This window comes from Esox lucius, chromosome 14 (genome assembly GCF_011004845.1).
Source record: "Esox lucius isolate fEsoLuc1 chromosome 14, fEsoLuc1.pri, whole genome shotgun sequence".
Classification (NCBI taxonomy): domain Eukaryota; kingdom Metazoa; phylum Chordata; class Actinopteri; order Esociformes; family Esocidae; genus Esox; species Esox lucius.
This window is the reverse complement of record NC_047582.1, coordinates 9,129,178-9,155,998: the sequence shown is the minus strand read 5'-3', so window position 1 is coordinate 9,155,998 and position 26,821 is coordinate 9,129,178. Positions and strand designations below refer to the sequence as shown.

The 26,821-nt window shown below is 45.5% G+C and overlaps 1 protein-coding gene across 11 annotated transcripts in view; it reads left to right on the top strand.

The window, feature by feature from the left end:
* The window catches only part of LOC105014804 (membrane-associated phosphatidylinositol transfer protein 2), a 63,623-nt gene that overhangs the window by 26,401 nt on the left and 10,401 nt on the right, over nucleotides 1–26,821 (top strand). For 4 of the 11 annotated variants that reach the window (XM_034296877.1, XM_034296874.1, XM_034296875.1 and 1 more), the window contains 21 exons: nucleotides 1,480–1,694; nucleotides 6,856–6,974; nucleotides 10,021–10,254; nucleotides 12,045–12,368; nucleotides 12,554–12,649; nucleotides 12,999–13,109; nucleotides 13,225–13,289; nucleotides 13,861–13,920; nucleotides 14,179–14,269; nucleotides 15,926–16,079; nucleotides 17,834–18,023; nucleotides 18,141–18,260; nucleotides 18,367–18,587; nucleotides 18,688–18,866; nucleotides 19,271–19,441; nucleotides 23,639–23,785; nucleotides 23,970–24,137; nucleotides 24,293–24,586; nucleotides 25,568–25,716; nucleotides 25,900–26,016; nucleotides 26,107–26,223. In XM_034296877.1, coding sequence (XP_034152768.1) covers nucleotides 1,480–1,694; nucleotides 6,856–6,974; nucleotides 10,021–10,254; nucleotides 12,045–12,368; nucleotides 12,554–12,649; nucleotides 12,999–13,109; nucleotides 13,225–13,289; nucleotides 13,861–13,920; nucleotides 14,179–14,269; nucleotides 15,926–16,079; nucleotides 17,834–18,023; nucleotides 18,141–18,260; nucleotides 18,367–18,587; nucleotides 18,688–18,866; nucleotides 19,271–19,441; nucleotides 23,639–23,785; nucleotides 23,970–24,137; nucleotides 24,293–24,586; nucleotides 25,568–25,716; nucleotides 25,900–26,016; nucleotides 26,107–26,223 — 3,342 coding nt within the window. Of the gene's footprint in view, nucleotides 1–1,479; nucleotides 1,695–6,855; nucleotides 6,975–10,020; nucleotides 10,255–12,044; nucleotides 12,369–12,553; nucleotides 12,650–12,998; nucleotides 13,110–13,224; nucleotides 13,290–13,860; nucleotides 13,921–14,178; nucleotides 14,270–15,925; nucleotides 16,080–17,833; nucleotides 18,024–18,140; nucleotides 18,261–18,366; nucleotides 18,588–18,687; nucleotides 18,867–19,270; nucleotides 19,442–23,638; nucleotides 23,786–23,969; nucleotides 24,138–24,292; nucleotides 24,587–25,567; nucleotides 25,717–25,899; nucleotides 26,017–26,106; nucleotides 26,224–26,821 lie in introns of those variants that run through there. The other 7 variants (XM_034296878.1, XM_034296879.1, XM_010877413.5 and 4 more) reach the window with 7 other exon arrangements.

The window sequence follows — 26,821 nt, the reverse complement described above, 5'->3', positions numbered from 1 at the left end:
GAGACATGTACCACAGATAGCTGTGCTGTGAAAGAAAGCGGTGCAGGCTATTGATTACTGCAGTAACACAGTACAGTGAGGCAGCTTGCTATGTGCAACGTCCACCCTGTCACTCTGTCTCTTACTCTCTATCTATCTTCACCTCTGTTGGTTATACCTCAGCCTCTCCCTGGCTCTCTCCATCTTTGATTCATCCCTCTCTTTCTCGTTCTCTCGCAAACGTCTTCAGACTGTCAGGACTCTTTATGGTGACAAGGAGGAGAGAGGAAGGCAGGGAGGGATGGAGGAATAGTCTGCTGACAATGTTGGATTCTCTCACACATTCAGAAATGGAGAATTTGTTCTCTTCTGACAAACAACTCTCACAACCAATCACCAGGTTGTATATGTGGGGCTGAGAATTTGGGTGAGAGTTTTGCTCATGCACGATTTTCTCAAGCGCTAGCAGAAAAAAGGCATCTACGTCACTTCTCTGTGTGTTTAATGTCAGACCTCCGTGTGTGAATTTTCACTACAAATAGCATTGACGTCTTAACTGTAGCTATTCAAAGATTGCGGGAGTAGCCACCTAGCTCGAGAGACTAAGGGAAGGAGGGAATATCTTAGGTACAGGGGAATATTTTGACGTAGACGATGTTCTTTCTCTTAACGTAGCACTTTGGTCACGTATGATTATAATACATTCAGTTTTGAGCTGAGGTGTTTGTGTATGACACTGGCGGCTGCTGATTGGCTGTGTAGTAGGGGCGGTGCCAGATGATGACAGCATTTTTACACTAACAGACATGTATACTGCCCCCTTCAACCACCTTTCACTCTGTAAATATGCAGGGCAAGAATAAATGATCTGTCAGTGGCATGCATGGATTAAGCTCACAAAATAATGACATGGATGTCCACAATGGAATATTATAGAAGAATTTGTTTCCGTAACTGCCAGCTCAAAAGTTTAACTTAATTTGTTTCAACAATCTGTCCAGCCCAGTTCGAGCTGTATGCATTGTTAGCTTATAAGCTTTGCTAATTGTTAGCTTAGCTTTGCAAAGTACTCCCAAAGTGTGCAGCCACACAACCATGCTTCCTTCCATTCCAATAATAAGTAATTTTTGAAAAGTTATGAGCTCATTTCTTTCCACTGTCTTCTGTAATTTGACTCGGCAGCTTGTTTTATACAGAAGTACTGTTTATTTTGTCCAATCTCTCTTTTTATAGCCCTGTGGTATCTTCATGATGACAGTGACAGAGTGACTAAATTGCTTGCTCTTTGGCGCCATCTAGTCTATAACTGCTATAGAGAGCTACCTTCATGTATGCATAGACATGCCGGTCGTTCATTTTAAAGTGATGAAAACCCTAGTATATCATTAGTGCAGCTATAACCATAGGCAAATAATAGGCAATCCCAGGGTTTGTGTGTACGCTGTAGCCTGTTGAACGAGAGGTCCTGATTGTCCTCCCTCCCTGTTGTTCCTGTTGCAGAAGAAGAGTCGTGAGGAGAGCTGTGGCGAGGGCAGTGGTGTGGAGATCCTGGAGAACCGGCCCTATGTGGATGGGCCTGGTGGGTCGGGCCAGTACACACACAAGGTGTATCACATCGGAAAACACATTCCGTCCTGGTTCTGCTCCATCCTGCCTCAGTCTGCTTTACGTGTGGAGGAAGAGTCATGGAACGCTTACCCGTACACACGCACCAGGTGAGAGACAGCACACACGCACCAGGTGAGAGACAGCACACACGCACCAGGTGAGAGACAGCACACACACACCAGGTGAGAGACAGCACACACACACCAGGTGAGAGACAGCACACACACACCAGGTGAGAGACAGCACACACACACCAGGTGAGAGACAGCACACACGCACCAGGTGAGAGACAGCACACACACCCTAATGATACAACTTCAAATGCAAATAAAAACAATGCAATGATGTGCAGATCATTTATCCCCATATTTAATTGAAAATAGTACAAAGACAATATATCAAATGTTGAAACTGAGAAATGTTATTGTTTTTGGAAAAATACACTCCCATTTTGATGCCAGTAACACGTTAAAGGAAAGTTGGGACAGGGGCATGTTTACCACTGTTGCATCACCTCTTCTTTTAACCACACTCTATAAGCGTTTGGGAACTGAGGACAATACATTGAAAGTGAAATGTATTCCCATTCTTGCTTCATGTAGGATTTCAGCTGCTTATCAGTTTGGGGTCCTTTGTCGTATTTTTGATTTCATAATGCACAAAATGTTTTCAAAGGGTGACAGGTGTGGACTGCAGTAATACATGCAGAATGTGGTTTGGCATTGTCTTGCTGAAATGAGCAAGGCCTTCCCTAAAAAATTGTCTGGATGGCAGCATGTGTTGGTCCAAAAATCTGTATATATTGTTCAGCATTAATGGTGCCTTCACAGATGCCATGTGCACAGATGCTGGCTTTTGAACTGTGCACTGATAAGAAGCCAGATGGTCCCGCTCCTCTTTAGTCCAGAAGACACGGCGTTCATGATTCCGAAAAATAATTTCACGTTTTGATTCATCAGAGCACAGGACAGTTCTCCACTTCTCCCCTGTTTTTACGCAGTGCCGCCTGATAGCCTGAAGCTCATAGCCATCCTATATAGATTGTCAGCCTTGTCAGCCTTGTCCCTTACATACAGAGATTTCTCAAGATTCTCTGAATATTGTAATGATATTCTGTACCCTGGATAATGAGATCCCAAAATGATTAGCAATTTTACGTTGAGAAACGTTATTCTTAAATTGTTACACTATTTGACTGCGCAGTCTTTTACAGAGTGGTGAACTCCTCCCCATCCTCACTTCTGACAGACCCATCCTCTCGGGAATTATCTTTTAATACCCAATCATGTTACTGACCTGTTGCCAATTGACCTAATTAGTTCTGTGATATTCCACCTGGTTTAGTTTTTTAGCATTACACAACCTTTCCAGTCTCTTGTTGCCCCTGTCCAAACTTTTTTGAAACATGCTGCTGAAAAAGCAAAGTTGGCATATATTCTTCAATAAACAATAAAATGTCTCAGTTTCACCATTTAATATAGGATTTAAATGAATTTCACATCATTGTATTCTATTTTTATTTACATTTTACGCAGCGTCCCAACTTTTTAAAATGGGGTTGTATGCACACACTCACTTTATCCAAAAACACACACACACTCACACACCGTATCCACAAACACACACACACACACCATATCCACAAACACATACACACACACACACCGTATCCACAAACACACACTCACACACCGTATCCACAAACACATACACACACACACACTCACACACCGTATCCACAAACACACACACACTCACACACAGTATCCACAAACACACACACGCCGTATCCTCAAACACACACACTCACACACAGTATCCACAAACACACACACACTCACTCACAGTATCCACAAACACACACACGCCGTATCCTCAAACACACACACACACACACTCACACACAGTATCCACAAACACACACACACTCACTCACACACAGTATTCACAAACACACACACACACACACACAGACTCACACACAGTATCCTCAAACACACACACTCACTCACACACAGTATCCACAAACACACACACACACTCACACACGGTATCCACAAACACACACACACACACACACACACACTCACACACAGTATCCACAAACACACACACACACTCACACACAGTATCCACAAACACACACACACACTCACACACAGTATCCACAAACACACACACACACTCACTGTATCCACAAACACACACACACACACAGTATCCACAAACACACACACACACTGTATCCACAAACACACACACTCACACACCGTATCCACAAACACACACACACACACACACTGTATCCACAAACACACACATACCGTATCCACAAACACACACTCACACACCGTATCCACAAACACACACACACACACACACCATATCCACAAACGCACACACACTCACACACCGTATCCACAAACACACAAACACACACACACCGTATCCACAAACACACACTCACACACCGTATCCACAAACACACACACACACACACACCGTATCCACAAACACACACACACCATATCCACAAACACACACTCCCACACTGTATCCACAAACGCACACACACACTCACACACCGTATCCACAAATACACACACACACTCCCACACCGTATCCACAAACACACACCATATCCACAAACGCACACACACACTCACACACCGTATCCACAAACTCACACACTGTATCCACACACACACACACACTCACACGCCGTATCCTCAAACACACACACACACCGTATCCACAAACACACACACACACCATATCCACAAACACACACACACACACACTCACACACCGTATCCACAAACACACACACACTCCCACACCGTATCCACAAACACACACACTCACACACTGTATCCACAAACACACACACACACACACCCTATCCATAAACACACACACTCACTCACACACCGTATCCACAAACACACACACACTCACACACAGTATCCACAAACACACACACACACTCACACACAGTATCCACAAACACACACACACACTCACACACAGTATCCACAAACACACACACACACACTCACTGTATCCACAAACACACACACACACACAGTATCCACAAACACACACACACACTGTATCCACAAACACACACACTCACACACCGTATCCACAAACACACACACACACACACACTGTATCCACAAACACACACATACCGTATCCACAAACACACACTCACACACCGTATCCACAAACACACACACACACACACACCATATCCACAAACGCACACACACTCACACACCGTATCCACAAACACACAAACACACACACACCGTATCCACAAACACACACTCACACACCGTATCCACAAACACACACACACACACACACCGTATCCACAAACACACACACACCATATCCACAAACACACACTCCCACACTGTATCCACAAACGCACACACACACTCACACACCGTATCCACAAATACACACACACACTCCCACACCGTATCCACAAACACACACCATATCCACAAACGCACACACACACTCACACACCGTATCCACAAACTCACACACTGTATCCACACACACACACACACTCACACGCCGTATCCTCAAACACACACACACACATTCACACACAGTATCCACAAACACACACACTCACTCACACATAGTATCCACAAACACACACACACACACACTCACACACAGTATCCACAAACACACACACACACCGTATCCTCAAACACACACACACACACTCACACACCGTATCCACAAACACACACACACACCGTATCCACAAACACACACACACACCATATCCACAAACACACACACACACACACTCACACACCGTATCCACAAACACACACACACTCCCACACCGTATCCACAAACACACACACTCACACACTGTATCCACAAACACACACACACACACACCCTATCCATAAACACACACACTCACTCACACACCGTATCCACAAACACACACACACTCACACACCGTATCCACAAACACACACACCGTATCCACAAACGCACACACACACTCACATACCGTATCCACAAACGCACACACACACTCACACACCGTATCCACAAACACACACTCACTCACACACCGTATCCACAAACACACAGACTCACACACCGTATCCACAAACACACACACTCACACACAGTATCCACAAACACACACTCACACACAGTATCCACAAACACATATACACACACACACACACACACACACCCTATCCATAAACACACACACACTCACTCACACACCGTATCCATAAACACACACACACACACACACACAGACTCACACACAGTATCCATAAACACACACACACACACACACTCCCACACCGTATCCACAACCACACACATACACACACACACTCACACACCGTATTCACAAACACATACACACACACACACACACACACACACACACACCCTATCCATAAACACACACACTCACTCACACACCGTATCCACACACACACACACTCACACACCGTATCCACAAACACACACACACCCTATCCATAAACACACACACACACACACATCTTATCCTTATACACAAGAGTTACCACAGACACATAGTTATTAATACTTTTTTCATTGTGTGAATACCTTTCAAACTTTTATTAGATCTACTTCATTTATTTTATTCCATTTAATTAAATATGCAGCCAGAGATTTATGGCTACTGGTTGTAAAAGTGGCAAGTTGAGCCAAAAGAGCCTGTCGAGCCAAAAGTAACCAGAGTATGATTGTACTTGTAAATGCACATGCTCTACCAGTCTTACCCAGTGGGTCCACATTTTTGACTGATACTGTATAACAACATATAACACATCCAGCCCAATATGGGGGGTTTAAACATTTTGCTATTTAAAAAATGTCCAGACTGCATCTTTCAAATATGTGGCAGAGACAGTGACCCTGGTGCTTTTGAGGTCATTTCAGCTTAACAAGTGAACAGCAATGTACAGTTGCTGCAAGGGAGTAAAGCAAGGTTGAGGGGTTAGCAAAACAGACTTCACCGGTCATCCATGACAATCAGAAGTGATTTTTTGACTGGGTGTTTTGAGGATTCCTCTTGGTGAATTTTGACTATCAACCACTGCGTCTGAAACCCTATCGGCCCCCTTCTCCCCTCAATCTACAACGCTCACTCCCTCTCTCCCTCTCTCTCTCCCTTTCTCACTCCCTCTCTCTCTCACTCTGTTTTATTTCTCTCTGACTCTATCCCTCTTTCCCCAGGTATACCTGTCCGTTTGTAGAGAAGTTCTCCATAGACATCGAGACATATTATAAACCCGACACAGGGACACAAGAGTGCTTCAGTCTGTCGACAGCAGAGAAAAGAGTGAGGACTGTAGGTATGGTAAACACACACCTTCTTAAGCCTACTGTTTCCAGTCACTTTTTCATGACGTTATGGGTTTCAGAGAGCCCTCAGCGACTGTTTCCCAGGCTGTGGTCAGTTAAGACACTGGGAGTCTGTGTTCCATCTGCTGCTGGTCACTGTGTTGTTGTGAGCTGCTGTACTGCAATGCCCCTCCCACAGTGTGTAATAGGTGTGTTGAATCTGTGAGAGGACGATTACATAACCACACACGAACGTAGTGACACTCTGGTGGTGGAGCACAGTGGCATACAGCGGGGACCTCTAGTGGCTTCCAGCCAGCAGTAATATTCTTCCTCCTTTAGCGATGAGTCAAGAATTTAGGCTTAGTTTTATTCAGAAAAGGAACTGACAACACTGAAGGTAGCAGCCTAAGCATTGGATGAGCCCAGTGAGATGGAAGTCACAGAATGGGGTGTAAAGCATTAGCATTTAAATTAATTTACTCGCCCTCAAAATTAATATTCATGAACAATTGCCCCATGGCCAACAACTTTTCACTTAAATGAATCTTGTTTTACATGAAGGGGCGGGGCAGAGGCTGAAATTAGTTAGGGAGCTGGCCTTTAAAGGTCTGGGTTTATTTGTTATAGGTCCTCCACGCAAATTATTTTGACTGTACATCTCTCTCATCTCATCTCATCTTCATCCGCTTATCCGGTATCGGGTCGCGGGGGCAGCAGCTCCAGCAGGGGACCCCAAACTTCCCTTTCCCGAGCCACATTTGCCAGCTCTGACTGGGGTATCCCGAGGCGTTCCCAGGCCAGTGTCGAAATATAATCTATCCACCTAGTCCTGGGCCTACCCCGAGGTCTCCTCCCAGCTGGATGTGCCTGGAACACCTCCCTAGGGAGACGTCCTGGGGGCATCCTGACCAGATGCCCGAACCACCTCAGCTGGCTCCTTTCGATGCAAAGGAGCAGCGGCTCTACTCCGAGTTCCTCACGGATGGCTGAGCTTCTCACCCTATCCCTAAGGGAGAAGCCTGCCACCCTTCTGAGAAAACCCATTTCAGCCGCTTGTACTCGCGATCTTGTTCTTTCGGTCATGACCCAGCCTTCATGACCATAGGTGAGGGTAGGAAGGAAAATTGACCGGTATATCGAGAGCTTTGCCTTACGGCTCAGCTCTCTTTTCATCACAACAGTGCGGTAAAGTGAATGCAATACCGCCCCCGCTGCTCTGATTCTCCGGCCAATCTCCCGCTCCATTGTCCCCTCACTCGCGAACAAGACCCCAAGATACTTGAACTCCTTTGCTTGGGGTAACGCCTCATTCCCTACCTGGAGGAGGCACTCCATCGGTTTCCTGCTGAGAACCATGGCCTCAGATTTAGAGGTGCTAATCCTCATCCCAACGGCTTCGCACTCGGCTGCGAACCGGTCCGGTGAGTGCTGAAGGTCAAAGACCGTTGATGCCATCAGGACCACATCATCCGCAAAAAGCAGGGATGAGATCCCCAGCCCACCGAACTGCAACCCCTCCCCTCCCTGACTACGCCTCGATATCCTGTCCAGAAAAGTTACAAACCGGATTGGTGACAAAGCGCAGCCCTGGCGGAGGCCAACCCCCACCTGGAACGAGTCCGACTTAGTACCGAGAACCCGAACACAGCTCTCACTTTGGACGTACAGGTATTGGATAGCTTTCAGAAGGGACCTCCTCACCCTATACTCCCGCAGCACCTCCCACAGTATCTCCCGGGGGACCCGGTCATACGCCTTCTCCAGATCCACAAAACACATGTAGACTGGATGGGCATATTCCCAGGGCCCCTCCAGGATCCTTGCAAGAGTAAAGAGCTGGTCGGTTGCTCCGCGACCTGGATGGAATCCGCATTGTTCCTCTTCAATCTGAGGTTTGACTATCTGCCGAACCCTCCTTTCCAGTACCTTTGAGTAGACTTTCCCAGGGAGGCTGAGAAGTGTGATACCCCTGTAATTGGCACACATCCTCTGGTCCCCTTTTTTGAACATGGGAACCACCACCCCGGTCCGCCACTCCGTAGGCACTTTCCCCGACTCCCACGCAATGTTGAAGAGGCGTGTCATCCAAGACATCCCCTCCACACCCAAAGCTTTCAACATTTCTGGACGGATCTTCGTCAGTCCCCGGAGCTTTGCCACTGTGGAGTTGTTTGACTACCTCAGTGACTTCTGCCATGGAGATTGACGATGCTTTCCCATCAGCCTCCAGCTCTGCCTCCACTATAGAGGGCGTGTTAGTGGGATTTAGGAGTTCCTCAGAGTGTTCCTTCCATCGCCCAATTACCTCCTCAGTTGAGATCAACAGTGTCCCATCCTTACTGTACACAGCTTGGATAGTTCCCCGTTTTCCCCTCCTGAGGTGGCGGACGGTTTTCCAGCAACACCTTGGTGCCGACCGAAAGTCCTTCTGTACTTCTGTACAGTCATGTGATAAAGAAAGTCCACCCTGTAGAAAGTACTTTTTAACATATTTAGTACTATCTTCCTTAGCCTGAATTTGGTGGAACGACCTGCCCTATTTTGATTGGTCTTGAATTTTCACAAATTGTAGATGATCTGTCAGACAGTGGAGTGATGTACTTCAAATTGCTTGTAAATGGCTTTGTAACCCCACCCATACACATGGGCATGAATAACCTTTCTTCTGAGGGTCTCCAAAAGGTCTTTTGAGCTTTGCATGATGTTTAACCGCAACCCCACGATAGCTAAGACCAAACCAGACCACCTCTATTTATTTCATAATCATTTGTACCTATTTTGGTGTACTTGATTCTAATCTTAGCCATTTTATGTAATGGTAAACGTGTGCTAAATTGTTGTGTGTAAGCAATAATATGCTCAATGTAAGCTTTTCAATTTAATGTTCTCCCCCCACTAAATCACTTATTGAACAATCAAATCAACTCTGAAAAAGACCTGATTTGAAAAAAATTCCAAATACCAGTAGGTAAAAAATGAGTCTGAATTGGTCTGCCTGTGTGAACTCATCCTTTTGGGTTGGTGCCCTTTACTAAATGTCTGCCCACCCTACAGACCCTATTGACATAGTCAAGGACTACATTGCGCCCCACGAGTACCTGGCTGAGGAGGACCCTAAGCTGTATGTGTCGGAGAAAACCCAACGAGGGCCGCTTACTGACGACTGGATCGAGCTGATCAACCAGAACCCCACCCAGAACCCAGTTATGTGTGCCTACAAGCTCTGCAAGGTGGAGTTCAGATACTGGGGCATGCAGTCTAAGATAGAACGCTTCATACATGATGTTGGTAGGTACTTTGGGGATGTGTGTATGTGTGATTGGTATCCCAGTACAAATTGCGGAGCATTTATTTGCAGCTGGCCAACTTTCCATCCCTTTAAGCTCGGCTGTTGATGTGACATTTCAAGCCTGAATAATCAGTGTTATCTTAGTACATAGTGTGTGTGTGTGTTTTTGTGTGTTTGTGTGTAGGCGGCGGGGGTAGCAGGTTTCAAACAACAGGTACTGTGTCTCTTTGAGAAGCCACAAGCCGTTATCTCCATAATGATTAACTAAAGCTTAATGAAAACCCCCTGTGGAAGGGAGGGTGGAATGAAGAGTTTCAGTTTGGTTTTCCATTGGATAAAACAAGCAGCTGGTCAAAACCTCTGGAGAGTTCATTCAGATCCATTCTAAATAAATTATATTGAATTTCCACAAAAAGTCCATAAAAATGATAATGACAAACCAAATTAAAATGCATAGCAGCATTGAGGTAGACGAACAGTGGTTTTCTCCCAGTCTGCTACACGATTTGGGGCAGAATGATAACTGTCAGTAACACAATATGTGTGGGCCGTTGATCTCGTCTACTCCTAGTTTGACTCACTGACCCATTAGGCAGGTCAGAGGCTTAGATTGTAATACAAATACGAGCATGGCTGTAGTTGACACTATCTGCTCTTATTTGTTCATGAAACAGTAACTCTAGAAGATCTAAATATATATTTACATGAAACTGATTAAAGTTAGGTGATTTTATGTCTGGACATTGCAGCGGTACCATGGGAAGAGTTATCTATCACGACTGACCATGATGATGCCCTGTTTGGAATATGATGGGTGCCTAACTTGGATTTCTGAAACAATTTGTTTTAGCATGTGTTGTAATTGGATGATATGAAACATATTTTATGATATTCAATAGGCTACATCTGTCTGTACGAACGATTACTCAGGAATTATGATGTTGTTTCCATATTGTTTGGGCTCCTGCACCTGAAAGGATAGCATGATGGGATTTGTGGTGGAGGAAAAGAAAAGGACAGAAAGATGGAGACAGTTGGAGAGAGAAACATGGTAGTAATAAAAGAAGACTGATGATGAGAGGAACTGAGAATGAGGAAGAAAGAGGGATGGATGGAATGAGAGAGACAAGATAAGAACACCAGCAGGATTAATTTCCTGCCAGTGTTCTCCTGTCAGCTCCTCAGTCTGCTTCATGACTGTGATCTACTAAAGCTTACACACCCACACACACACACACACACACACACACAGCTCATTTACTCCTCTCATGTTATGGATGAGTTGAATCACCTACTAGGGATGTGTGTATGTGTGGGGGCTCACTGACAACGACACGTGTTTAGGATTTGGGTGTCTAGGGTAAGTATATGGTGTGTCTTGGAAATGTGTGTGTGTGTGTGTGTGTGTGTGTGTGTGTGTGTGTAGGATGTGTTTATGATGTGTTCTTTTCCTGTGTGCTGCTTGTTCAGTACATTATGACTGGCAGGTTCATTAGTGTATTTCTAATGAATTAGTGCATGATGGATTGGTAGAGAGAGGAGAAAGAGAGAAAGGAAACTCATTAAATTGATTGGAATAGAAAGATGGTTGTGATAATGTTATTCATCTTTTGCCATTTCCCATCCTCACCTGTATGCCTGTATAAGATAATGACGTGTTAGTTAGGAAGTTTTGTTTATTAGTCAGTCAGTTGGCTAACCTGTCCATTTGTTCTGTAGTTTGCCAGCTAGTCAGTTTGTTATGATACTAACTGTGTTGCCCCCCCCCACCCCAACCACCCGTTGGCAGGCCTCCGTAAGGTGATGGTACGTGCCCACCGCCAGGCCTGGTGCTGGCAGGATGAGTGGTACGGTCTGACCATAGAGGACATCAGGCAGCTGGAGCTGGAGACCCAACTGGCCCTGGCCAGGAAGATGGCCCACCACACTGAAGAGGGGGGGGCAGAAACCAACGGGAGCCCCACCTCCCCCGACCTGGACCAGGAGGGGGAGAAGGCCTTGGGGGAAGCAGTGGAGGGAGGGGGGCAGGTAGACACGTTACAGGCACGGGGAGAGCTCACCAAGCAGTGGTCCACTTCGTCCCGGTCCTCTAACAGATCATCTAAGAGAGGAGGTGAGCAGGAGCACTTCCAAGGTCACAAATCTGTATATCCAGAACCCCGTTTGTTCAAGTGGAATTGGTGGGGCTCATTCTTTCCCCAATGTACTATATTTCCCCAGAAGACAATTCCATTCACCCCAACAAACATAATAGTGCCCTTACTGATGCATTTCCACTTCCTATTTCCTGCCCCAAAGGAAGTCCTGTCCAGCAGAACATTTCAGAGTGGCGGATGCAGAGTATCGCACGTGACTCAGAGGATAGCACGGATGACGAGTTTTTCGATGCTCACGGTATGCTGTAACATTTACATGACAGTTATTACATATAACAGTTATTACATATAACAGTTATTACAGTCGCTGGTTCCACTATTAGTGATGTTGAATCAATATCTTAATCCTTCATGGACAGACTACATTAACATAAATGGTACCAGATAACTGTCCCGATAAACTGGGATGCACGAGATAACCAGTCGTGTTAGTTCTGGTGCTTTGGACAAATCAGGATTTCTCAGGGGTTAGCAACATTTAATTTTTGCCTGATGACCCCAAGTCATTAAGTGTGGTTATAGGACCGGTTGGTACAACATCAACTGCTTCTGGTGTTCTATGGCTGTTGCTGTGTATGTATCCTTAGAGGACCTTTCTGGAGATGAGGAGATGTTGTTGCATGCCAAGGAGATGACCAAATGGAGCTCCAATGATCTGATGGACAAAATAGAATCTACAGAGATGGATGAGAGCCAAGGTAGGAGCACACCCACACACACTAGCTTAGATCATTATTTAGATTTCATATATCCCATCTTGTCCTTCAGGAAGTTCATCTGTTTCATGAAACATAATTGTGTTTGTGTTTACAGAGAGCCTATATCAGGAGTCAGGTGAAGAATATGCCGTTACGAGTAGTGAGGAGAGAATCCTGGAGGTAATCCTGTAGCTACAGAATGAAGGGTTTAAACCAGGGGTGTCAAACTGGTTCCACGGAGGGCCGAGTGTCTGCGGGTTTTTGGTTTTTCCTTTAAATTGGTTCCCAGTTCAGACCTAAACAACCAGGTTAGGGTAGAAACTAACCAATTAGTGACCTAATTAATCAAGTACAAGGTGTAGTACTTATGACTGCATTATGAAGCACTTGAACACAATTTTGTCTTACAAAATGTCTTACTAATTAACAGCTGTGTTTGCAGTCAAACTGTGCATCTCTGTTATTGTAATCATTGAAATAAAGAGAAAATTGTGTCCCAGCTGAGCCTGATCTGGTCGAAATGACGACCAAAGGGAAAGAATACACCCCAGAGTTACATCTCTGAGGGATTGGAGGTCACACCCATGATATATCAGGGTTTGTGATTGCTTTGTGTTTAATGGCATGTCTATTTGATCCACGCACACACACAGACCTATGAAAACAAACACACACATCAAACACGCACGCATGCCAAACACACACATCAAACACGCACGCAACATCTCAGTGTTTTCCTGTCTGTGTCCAGCGGCACGTCTCTAGAAAACGGAGACATGGTTCCACTGTATGGTCTCACAGACGACCAGCTGTAAGTCTGACCCCTGGTCCTTGCCTCAGTGCACTGTGGCTTATAGGTTTATTGTATCCTTTACAAGTCCAGACCCCTGTGTTGTGAGTAGGATCACAGTTAGTTGGCTGTTGTCAGTTGATTATACCAAGGCTGTGAAAATTGGTTTGTTATTTTAGTTGCGAGAGAGATCCATGCCTTACATTATTTTACTCCTACAAACTCACAAATTATTTGAAACTCATCAATGTCCATCATCTGAAATTCTTTCTCCTGTAGGATGGCTCATCTCAGCAGTGTCTGACACCCTCCAAGATTCACGTTTTGGTCCTGGTGCTTCATGGGGGTAACATCCTTGACACTGGATCAGGTATACAACACCTTGTGCCAACCCTGGTAGTTTACCCCTGCTAATGTAGTTTACCCCTGTTAATGTACTTTACCCCTGTTAATGTACTTTACCCCTGTTAATTTAGTTTACCCCTGTTAATGTACTTTACCCCTGTTAATGTACTTTACCCCTGTTAATGTAGTTTACCCCTGTTAATGTACTTTACCCCTGTTAATTTAGTTTACCCCTGTTAATGTACTTTACCCCTGTTAATGTACTTTACCCCTGTTAATGTACTTTACCCATGTTAATTTAGTTTACCCCTGTTAATGTACTTTACCCCTGTTAATGTACTTTACCCCTGTTAATGTACTTTACCCGTGTTAATTTAGTTTACCCCTGTTAATTTAGTTTACCCCTGTTAATGTAGTTTACCCCTGTTAATGTAGTTTTATTCCTGCTAATGTATCCTTCAGGTTTTTTTAAAGTAAATTTTCTAATTTCTTTTTTCATAGGTAATCAATTATTGAACTCACCTATCTAGTTGTTCTTTTCAATAACAAGGTCAAATTACTTAATATTTCTGACATCTTCAGTTAGTTCAATTGGTTAGTTAACTCAGCCTGGATCTTTATTTTATCCTAATATTCTCCCTACATGACCAAGATAATCGGATATTCAGGAATGGCAGAAATCCTAAGGCACTACACAGGATTGCAATGAACTTTTGAACTGATAAAAACAACCCTATGTGGCTTGCATGGTTGTTCCACCTAGCCATCTTAAAATGTATGCACTAACTAAAAGTCACTCTGGAATAGTTGCTCTGATTTGCACACAAGGCAAATCAGAAAACGTATTACATCAGTGTCCTGAGACTGTTACAGGTTTGATGCTTCTCTTATTCCATGTACAGCTCCTTTGCCTATAAGCATGGAACTACTTATTGCCCAATCTCTAATATAAACCCCTCTTGCTGCACAACCACATAGTGGACAATAAGCTTGACACATGCTTAACTAAAACCTCACACATGCTTACAGGTATATGGAAAAAGCCTGCATCGCTGCCCACAGTGGGGGCTGAACCATCATACACAAAATTGAATTGAAACTATCCCCCATTTGGGCCTGAACAGTGTTTTTTAAATGTCTTGCTGTAAAATATCCCTCCATGAATGTGCTTCTGGTTTATTGACCTCCTAAAGCTGATTTCCATGAAATCTCTGAACTTCGCACACATACTGCATCAACAACTTGTGTGTCTGAGCACAAGTTTGTTGCACTGGACTCAACATTCCTTTCCCCTCTAACCAAGTCCAAGTGTTTCTGGAACATTGACCCTTCCGCTGTCAGAAGACATCACGTCTTCCAGTTTTTTTCATCAGTGAATGGAACTTACAGTTGCTTCTAAATTTACCTCGCCAATCTAAATCCTGGAAAATTCAAGTAACTGATTTCAACCGTAAACCAGCTCCATTAAGGCTACAGAACAGCAGTGTAACAGCATCATTGAGCTGGTTCCACTCCAGACTCTTAGGAAGGACTTCTTAGTAGGAAGGCTTCATTTACATAGCTATGTTCCTTGTTGTCCTCGTCCCTTTGTGTTTGTAAATTAAATTGTAAGTAAAAAAATATATATTACAGCAGTTTTCTCACAATTTAACACTATCGTACTTGTTAATAATACTCCTAGGTGAGCCAAGCAGTAAGCAGGCTGATGTGAACACCCTGAGTGGAGCGTTTGATACGGTCATGAGGGTTCATTACCCAGCAGCCCTGGGACGCATCGCCGTCCGTATGGTCCCTTGCCCTGCAGTTTGTGCCGATGCCTTCTCTCTTGTGTCCAAGTGAGTACACACACCCATACGCATGCACAAACACATGCAGTGTTTACCTCATTGTGATGCGCCGCCACAGAAAAACTGAATATTTTCATGAAACATGATTTGCTGAGCGCAGTTTACCATTGCACGAACATCACAGCAAACCAACAACATCCTACACCCGATGTTTGGAGTATCAAGCTTGCGAGTGAGGTCAGAGGAACATACCGGGCTGTCTCTGCATGCGCACGTTTGTGTTGAAATGTCAGTCAGTGGCTGTGACATTGATATAAAGAAGATAGCCATCGTCAGAGTGACAACCAAAGGTGAGGCGCAAGCTAGCTAACCAGCTGTCACAACTCGATAGCTACAATCTGCTACATTAGATTAGCGTCTTGCTGCAAACATTTGAGATTAGGCAACAACAAAACCTCCGGTTTTTGTATTTTGCCTTCAAAATAAGTTTGTGGTGTGTCTATATAGTGTGTATTGTATCAATATTCAAAGGAAAAACTAATACAAAATAAAAACAAAATTACTATTTAAATAATACTTTACATCCTTCATGTATATGCAAGCCGCCCATGCCATGTACACTAATGCACCCCCATACCATCACAGATGCAGGCTTTTGAACTGTGCGCTGATAAAGTCCCTCTCCTCTTTAGTCCGGAGGACAATTTTTTCACCTCGCCTCAGTCCATGTTAAATGAGCTCGGGCTCAGAGAACGCTGCAGGATATCTGGAACATGTAATCATCATAGTCAACACCAAGTCAATTAAACTTTGGGGATATCAATCTGTCTAGTTAGGAAGCATAAGCGATTGTGAATCAGTGTAACCTGTTTTGGTGCAAATTAAAATGACAACAGGTGCGGTGGAGAGGCAACAGTAAGACAACCCCCAAAAAGGGAATGGTTTTGTAGGTGGTGGCCACAGACAATTACTCTCTCCGTATCTTTCTTCTCTAATTTTGCATTTTGCTAGTGTCCTTGTCACTACTGGTAGCATGAGGCGGTACCTGCAGCCCATTCAGGTTGCGCAGGCAGTCCAGCTCCTCCAGGATGGCACATCCATACATGCCATCGCAAGGTTTGCTGTGTCTCCCAGTATAGTCTCAGTAGCAAGGAGGAGATAGCAGGATACGGGCTGTTGGAACCTTTTTGGAAACATTGTAAAAAAAATAATCCTATTTTGGTGTAATTATTGTTGTTAATTTGCTTGTGCTCATTAGATTTGGAGAGGGTTTGTGTTATAATTCCAACCACACTTTATTTTCCATCCCCCCACTGTAATGTACAAGGGATAATTTTTGCGGAAAAAATATTCAGTGCTGTAGTGAATGTATTGTACAAAATACTCAGTTTTTAAAGTTACAAATATGTGAAATCATGGAGCATTGTGTGCTAAATCCAGCAAAACTATATTTTCTGCTCACTCTTTAACCACCAGTTCAACACACTAAACTGTACATGGAATTCATATTGCCTCATTAGTTAGTAGCTAGTGGCTTTTATTAGGAGTCTGGGAGGTGATTCATGAACAGTTTTAGAGAATGGTTAATTGAGAGTGAGTACGATAAGACAGTATTGTCAAATAATGTTAAGAAAATAAAGCTGACAAGCTAGAGATACTGGTGCATAGCGAGGACGTTTTAGCATTTCACGCATCAAGCCTTTTGTGTTGTTGATGCCGGTGTGTTGGCCCGCAATGCCCCCTACTGTTGGGAAAAAGTAGGGGATACACTGCACACGTTGACCCTCTGTATCTCTGTCCAGTCTCAGTCCCTACAGTTATGATGAGGGATGCCTCTCCAACAGTCAGGACCACATACCCCTGGCTGCTCTGCCCCTATTGGCCACCTCTGCCCCGCAGTACCAAGACGCCGTGGCAACTGTCATCCAACGAGCCAATCAAGTGTACGGAGACTTCATCAGGTCTTTGGAAGGAGCATCTTTCTCAGGACAGGTCAGTGCACGGATCAGTGTTGGTGGGGGGGGGGGTGGGAGGTGGAAACATCACTAATGTTCCCAAAACCTATTGACAATGGTCTAATGTATGTTGTGTGCACATTTCCTCCTGTAGGTGTGTGTGATCGGAGACTGTGTAGGGGGTATCCTAGGGTTTGATGCTCTGTGCAGTAGTAACGTCAGTGTCTCAGAGAGCCAGAACAGCAGCAGACGAGGGAGCACCATCAGTGTACAGGTACCTAACCGTTTATTTCCAGTCAACTCCACTTGAGTCTCGTTCTTTACCTGTGTGGTCAATTGGATTAATACTAACTCATCCCGTCACTCCCTCCACCCTCCAGGACACAGACCTCCTCTCTCCCGGCATCATAATAAACAGTGCCACTCCGTCATCTTTGTCTTCTCAGTCCCTGGAAGGCAGTCGTCACCTTAGCCGGAGCAACATTGACATCCCTCGCTGCTCTGGGCCAGACGACCCCAAGAGGTCGCTTCCACGCAAGCGCAGCGACTCCTCCACCTATGAACTAGACACCATCAAACAACACCAGGCCTTCCTGTCTAGGTCAGACTCTTCCACACACAGACACATTAGGGGTGATGATACATCGGTCAACTTTGTTACCCAATGTTGACCTTTTCTCATGTTACCCCTCCCTCCGCAGTCTCCACAGTAGTGTGCTAAGGACCGACCAGGGCGGCTCCAGACGCTCCAGCAGCAGCACCATGTTAGAGGGAGGCGCCCTAGGGAGGCTGGACTTTGAGGTGGCTGACTTCTTCCTCTTCGGTTCTCCACTAGGACTGGTTCTGGCGCTGAGGAAGACTGTGGTGCCGTCTTTAGATGGTGAGGAAGGCTTGCACCAGTGGTTGAGCTCAGTACAGGGTTATAGTGCACGTGCAGCCAATCATCTTGGGCATGGAGTTGGCTTTTTAATTAAAGAGTTGGTTACTGCAGTGATAAACTGTTTGTTGTCTCTGCGGTTTTTGTGATTTTGTTGATGTGCTCAGGATGTCTCTAATGTTGCATTTAGCCAAATTAAAACATCATAATGTTGAGAAGCTTTGCAGTAAATCACTCACTAAATATGTGATGCCAGGCATCTATTTGCTGGGACATTTAAGTGATGACTTCCCGGAGACAACACTGCCAGTAAACAACTAAAGCCATGTGTGATTTTTTGTATTTGTTATTTTCCTCTGGGTTTCTTTCTCTCTACATCTGCCTCGATCTCTTGCTCTTCTCTGTAGTGTCAGCGTTGCGTCCGGCCTGTCAGCAGGTGTATAACCTGTTTCATCCAGCGGACCCCTCTGCCTCCCGCTTGGAGCCCCTCCTAGAGAAGAGGTTTCACCAGCTGCCTCCCTTCTCAGTCCCTCGCTACCAACGCTTCCCTCTGGGGGACGGACACTCGGCTCTGCTAGGTGAGGTCTCACACACACACACACACACACACACACACACAGTGTCTCTTTCAGAAACAGGCACTCAACTGTTCAGTTGCTTTGCATGTTTGTATGCTCAGGGTATTGTGTCTGTTAGCATGTGTTATCAGATAAACTGCTCAAAAAAATTAAGGGAACATGTAATCATCACAGTATAACACCAAGTCAATTAATCTTCACGGATATCAATCTGACAATTGCTCTCTCCTTATCCTTCCTGACTGATTCTTCTCTAGTTTTGCATTTTGCTAGTGTCCTTGTCATTACTGGTAGCATGAGGTGGTACCTGCAGCCCATTCAGGTTGCACAGGCAGTCCAGCTCCTCCATCATGGTACATCCACACGTGCTGTCGTAAGAAGGTTTGCTGTGTCCAGTGGCATTTCTAGAACATTTTACATGGGGTGGCAAGTTTAAATTCAAGGGAGGCATATCATTCTATTGTTGGTTATGTCCACTTTATTTAAAACAGACAGTGTAATGTGTTGTTAATAAATATCATACATATTCTACACTTTGATGTTTGTGTTCAAAAATTGGTATGAGTCTTTTGAGTGTGCAAAATCTGTGTTGTGAGTTCCCTAAGTATTATATATGCCACTATATACAAATTGTGGGAAAAGATGCAGTATTTTACTTTGACACATTGTTTATTCTGCCAAGTGCAGAAGCTTGGACCAGTGCATCCTGAAAATGAATGCCTTACATTGCTTGAAATACACAAACACTAAATATAGGCTACTGAGGTTATAGAGTAGCAATTTAATATACTAACACAATTTTAATTACACATCTCATTTTATGTTATATGTCCAGCAATATCTCATTTAGATTTATTATAAATTAAACATTTAATTATCCATAGCAAGCTACATCAAAATCTTTCAATGTCGCTTTTCTAGCTATCAGGACAATCATTACATAGCAATGATGGCAAGCTACTTTGTCTGCAAATTTGCTTGTTTGCGAACTTTACCAGTAATACTGAAGATTGCATTACATTAGCTAGCAGACGATATCAGACATATCTAAATTATAATAAATGGCTGCTGCTAATGCAAGATTATAAAATAACATGTTGTATTTTATATTTAGTAAACATGTACAGCAGTACATTCTTTCATTGCTGCTGCTAGGCTAGCTTAGTGCGATCCTGACTGCTCAGTTGCTTAGAAGAGTACCATGGACCCACACCCGGTGTTTACATAATCAGGTTACCATAGAGATTATTAACGTAAGTAGAAAGAAATATAATTCTCAATAAAATTAAATATGAGTATATCATATCAGACATAAGGGGCCGGTGCAGAGAGGATCGGGCGGCAGTCGAAGGCAGGGGCCTAGACAACCCGATCCCTGGACACGGAAACTAGCTCTAGGGACGTGGAACGTCACCTCGCTGGCGGGGAAGGAGTCTGAGAGCCCTGGCTTGGGCTCTGGAACCACACTCCTTGAGAGAGGATGGACTCTTCACCACTCTGGAGTAGCCCATGGTGAGAGGCGGCGGGCTGGTGTGGGTTTGCTTATAGCTCCCCAGCTCTGCCGCCACGTGTTGGAGTTTACCCCGGTGAACGAGAGGGTTGTTTCCCTGCGCCTACAGGTCGGGGATAGGTCTCTCACTGTTGTTTGTGCCTACGGGCCGAACGGCAGTGCAGAGTACCCGACCTTCTTGGAGTCTCTGGGAGGGGTGCTGGAAAGTGCTTCGACTGGGGACTCTATCGTTCTACTGGGGGACTTGCAACGACAGTGACACCTGGAGGGGCGTGATTGGGAGGAACGGCCCCCCTGATCTGAACCCGAGTGGTGTTCAGTTATTGGACTTCTGTGCGAGTCACTGGGGATGTTGTCGGGCGGTGGAAGGAGTACTTCGAGGATCTCCTCAATCCCGCCGTCACGTCTTCTATTGAGGAAGCAGAGGATGAGGGCTCAGAGGTGGACTCGTCCATCATCCGGGCTGAAGTCACCGAGGTAGTCAAGAAACTCCTCGGTGGCAAGGCACCAGGGGTGGATGAGATCCGCCCTGAGTACCTCAAGTCTCTGGATGTTGTGGGGCTGACTTGGTTGACACGCCTGTGCAACATCGCTTGGCGGTCGGGGACAGTGCTTCTGGGATGGCAGACCGGGGTGGTGGTCCCTCTTTTTAAGAAGGGGGACCGGAGGGTGTGTTCCAACTATAGGGGGATCACACTTCTCAGCCTCCCCGGGAAAGTCTATGCCAGGGTACTGGAGAGGAGAATACGGCCGATAGTAGAACCTCGGATTCAGGAGGAACAGTGTGGTTTTCGTCCGGGCCATGGAACACTGGACCAGCTTTATACCCTCTACGGGGTGTTGGAGGGTTCATGGGAGTTTGCCCAACCAATCCACATGTGTTTTGTGGATTTGGAGAACGCATTCGACTGTGTCCCTCGCGGCATCCTGTGGAGAGTCCTTCGGGAATATGGGGTCCTGGGTCCTTTGCTAAGGGCTGTCAGGTCCCTGTACGACCGAAGCAGGAGCTTGGTCCGCATTGCCGGCAGGAGCTTAGCCTTGCTAACGTTAGCTCAGGGTTCCTGGTAGCTAGCTACAGAGAGTTGGTCCAAATCTTTCACTTTGCCGTTTTCGTAGTGTATGCTGTAGTAGACAAGGTAGGAACAGACAGTTCTGTCGTCCTGGTCTCTATCTGCCATTATAGTTTCTTACAGTAAGCAAACTTCGCTCGGCATACTTGAGCTATATATCATCCAGGTAAAATGTGTATTCACAAAAAGGATAAAATGACATTCCATGGGCACTTAATATATTTTTTTTCTGAATAAATCCTATCTAGCAGCTTTAACAAATTTATGTTGGTGCTGGTGTTTAGGGTATCACTCTGATTGGCTGTAGGTGTTAGGGTATCATTGATTGGCTGTTGGTCAAACAAACAATTTTTACAGAAATAGGTTTCATCATAATGCTGTATAAAATGAAAGTAAAAAACAGCAAGAGTAAAAAACGTGAATCCCTTCATCAATGCAATTCTTCTGTTTTATAACTGTTAACGTTCTTGATAGTACTGAATACTAAACATGGAATGAATACCAGGAGACAGGCTGTTACACAAAGAGAGCTGGACAGGGCCGTATAAGGGCATCAACCCAGCAGCAGGACCAGTATCTGCTACTTTGGGAGAGGAGGAACAGGAGGAGCACTGCCAGAGCCCTACAGAATGACTTCCAGCGGGCTACTCACCAGAGGCCACTCACCAGAGAACACCAGATTTGGCAGATCTGCCGTTGGTGCCCCGTTCTTTTCACAGATGAGAGCATGTGACAGACGTGAAAGATTCTGGAGATGCCATGGTAAACGTTATGCTGCCTGCAACATCATCCAGCATGACCGGTTTGGCGGGGGGACAGTATGGGGAGGCATTTCCTTGGAGGGTCGCACAGACCTCCACATGCTAGCCAACGGTACCCTGACTGCTGTTAGGTACCGGGATGAAATCCTCAGACCCATCATCAGACCTTACGCTGGTGCAGTGGGCCCTGGGCTCCTCCTGGTGGGAAGGAAATGCCCTGCCTCATGTGGTCAGTGTGTAGGCAGTTCCTGGATGATGAAGGCATTGATGCCATTGACTGGCCCTCACGTTCCCCAGATCTGAATTCAATTGAGAACCATTGGTGCATCCGATGCTGCAAAGTAGTGCTTACAACTGTCCAGTAGCTCTCTGATGCCCTGATCCAGGTCTGGGAGGAGATCCCACCAGAACACCATCCGCCGTCATCAGGAGCATGCCCAGACGAGGTCGGATGTTGGAACAGCCTGTGATTTCAATAGTTTATTTAGATTTTCAGTGTGAGTTTGAGTCCTGCCCTCAATCGGTTGGTGATTTTGGTTTCCATGGACCATTAAGTCCTTTTGTCCTCAATGACTTACACAATGTACAGTAAAGATTTTGATCTTTAATATATTTTGTTTGAGAACCGATGTGTGATTCAGGTGTTCCCTTAATTAATTACACTGATCAAAACAATGATCCTCTTAGCAGTTCTACTGAAACAATGTTTCAGTCTGTTTTTCCGTCTGTTCTGTTGTCTGTTAAGTTTCTTTATTTCTACCTATGTCTCTCCTGCTTCCTCCCCTCCTCTCTCCTTCCCTGTGTCTCCCGCTTCTACTTCTTCACACCCCCATCTCTCTCCCTCCCCCTACCCTAGTTGAGACGATGCAGAGTAATCCCCACCTCCTGCTGGAGTCAGTCCCTTTGTCAGTACCTCTACGTTGCCAGGAAGGGGGCGTCAGTGAGACCTCCATCCCTGTCCCTGTCCTCAACTGGCCCCAACAGGCCTCACAGCTCAACGACAGTGTGTACCCTTCACCTGGCTCAGTCTGTTGGCTGCTCTGTTCCTTCTTCATCTGTTTGTGTGTCTGTCTCTCTCTCGCTTTCTCTCTTCTATCTCTATTTCATTTCAATAAAAAAAAAAAAAAGCATTACGGTGTTGATGGAATGTAGGCCTCATCGATCCATCTGTCTCCCTTCATCCATAGCGGATGCGCTCCACTCCCACTGTGGTGTGTTTGTGGACAGCCAATACCCATCCTCCCCACAGACAGGAACCCCGCACCCCAGGGGCCCCCGCAGGTCCAGCGAGGCCAGTATCGCCAGCCAGGTGTCAGGGATGGCCGACTCGTACACCGCCTCAAACATCGCCAACAGTCAGTACTGGAATTAAAGCTGTTTGTTTGACCTGTCTGTTTTGCTTGTAACAGCACTGTTTGTGGCCTAGGAAGTTTGAGCCTCATATGATGGTTTACATCTTCATTTGCTCCCATTCTGTTCTGTCATTTCTTATCCCATGATCCCACTGTAGCTACTAAATGCCAAAGCAGCCCATCCAGGAAGCTGGGGCTCCTCTCCCAGCTAGCTCTTCCTAAATTCCCCTGCAGAACCCCCTCCCCACTGGCCCGGAAGAAGGTCCGACCCTTCCTTTCTTTCGGACGCACCGACTCCGACGATGATGTCACCGCTGACGTCCCTTCCACTGACGTCTCCTTTGACTTGACGTCTTCCGACTTCAATGATGTCACTTCGGATGTCACCTCTGACATCACCGACACGAACTCTGACCTCCCGTCGCCAGACACGCTGATGGACATAGAGCAAGGTAGCCTGGGTACTGTAGTTTCCCCAGAAAGGGGAAGGTTTGGATCCTGTGTGAACCACCCAGGACTACATCTGTGTGCCTTGTCATTGGCCTCTTAGCTACAGTTGATCCATCATAGCGTGCTAAAGTGTCCTCTCCCTCTACCTCAGCACTACTGCCTTTACCTCAACACTACACTGAAGTGGTTCCCAAAGACCAACTATGCCAGAGTCCTCAATCAAGGACACAATCTTTATTGGGGATTGAAAAGAGTGGTGTACATTTGGGAATCACTGGTCTTGTATGTTACCCTCTCAGTCCTTTGACCAAAACTGTACCTCTACTTCAGCCTGCTGTGCTTCTGAACCCTTGTTTTCCTCCTGTTTGGACCTGTGGCTCTCCGTCTGTACAGTAAAGCCTCTCCCTGGACCTGTGGCTCTCCGTCTGTACAGTAAAGCCTCTCCCTGGACCTGTGGCTCTCCGTCTGTACAGTAAAGCCTCTCCCTGGACCTGTGGCTCTCCGTCTGTACAGTAAAGCCTCTCCCTGGACCTGTGGCTCTCCGTCTGTACAGTAAAGCCTCTCCCTGGACCTGTGGCTCTCCGTCTGTACAGTAAAGCCTCTCCCTGGACCTGTGGCTCTCCGTCTGTACAGTAAAGCCTCTCCCTGGACCTGTGGCTCTCCGTCTGTACAGTAAAGCCTCTCCCTGGACCTGTGGCTCTCCGTCTGTACAGTAAAGCCTCTCCCTGGACCTGTGGCTCTCCGTCTGTACAGTAAAGCCTCTCCCTGGACCTGTGGCTCTCCGTCTGTACAGTAAAGCCTCTCCCTGGACTGTGTCTCTCTGGAGGGACACTTCACTAGACTGTGGAATCCTTCTGTGTCTGAAACACATCAATGTCTTTAGTCTTCTTTTCTCTAATGTGATTGCATATTTTATCGGTAGCCGACTGAATCACTTATTTTACTTTGTCTTTGTGTCTCTGTCTATTCATCTGTGTGTGTAGTTGCATCTCGGTGGTGGGGCAGTAAGCGTATGGACTATGCCCTGTATTGTCCTGATGCACTCACAGCCTTCCCTACCGTAGCTCTGCCTCACCTCTTCCACGCATCATACTGGGAGTCCACTGATGTCGTCTCCTTCCTACTCAGACAGGTACAATGACTCATGAATGCTTCCCAACCTTGTAATGGAAGTATGCTCCCACTGTCTCCTAGTCTGACAGGTCCAAACATATGGACATTCATAGCCTTACATGAAGCTCCAATAATGCCTGTTTTAAGGGCTAATGAATGCAAAAATAAATGCCTGAGTTACTTTATCTGTCTGCTCTCCTAGGTCATGAGGCATGAGAACTCTAGTGTCCTAGAACTGGATGGTAAGGAGGTGACAGAGTTCAAGCCCTCTAAACCAAGAGAGAAGTGGATCCGCAAGAGAACTCACGTCAAGATTAGGGTGAGGGATGAACACATCCTGACCACATTTAGCCTTGTTGTTGCCAAGTTGCCGAGAGCTATTGACCACTGTAAACATCTTTGTGTCTAGAATGTGACTGCCAACCATCGTGTGAATGATGCTGTGTTCACTGAGGATGGAACCCAGCTGGTGATGGGTCGCTTCATGTATGGACCTCTGGACATGGTCACTCTTACCGGGGAGAAGGTACGACTGTTCATTGATGCTAACTTGACTAGGGTGTTGTTTTCATTAGTTAATAACTGTTTTTGACTACTGGAACGGCAAACTTTATTTTTGGCATCAGACCTAAATTCTCACTTGAAACAGTTTCTCCATTTAATAGGTTAAATTAAGCTTTTTGTTAACAAGAAGAGGAACCAGGCAAGCCTAGTTCATCTGGCCCGTGATTAGAAGGGATGAATGTTGTTGTCCTCACTAGTCCTATGTGACAGGCTGTGTCTTTAACCACTATGCCACAAAGCTATACGTGTGCAGAGTGTCTGTATACATCTGCATTGATAAACCAATTAGTCGAAACTCAAAAACGAGTTTCCTACCTTAGCAAACCAAACAATAGGTATAACAGGGTTGCACCCTACAGTCATTGTGTTAAATTAGAGACTACTGTAGATGGCTAGCTATACTGTAATGAAAACAATGACTCCAATCACTCCATGGCTGGTTTCACTACGCTATGTGAACAACGCTTTGTTAATCAAAATCAAGAGGAATGTGTTTGTTGCCGATGCAGTTTGTCCATCGCAACATCACCATGAGGTTTTACTTAAGGCTTACTATAATG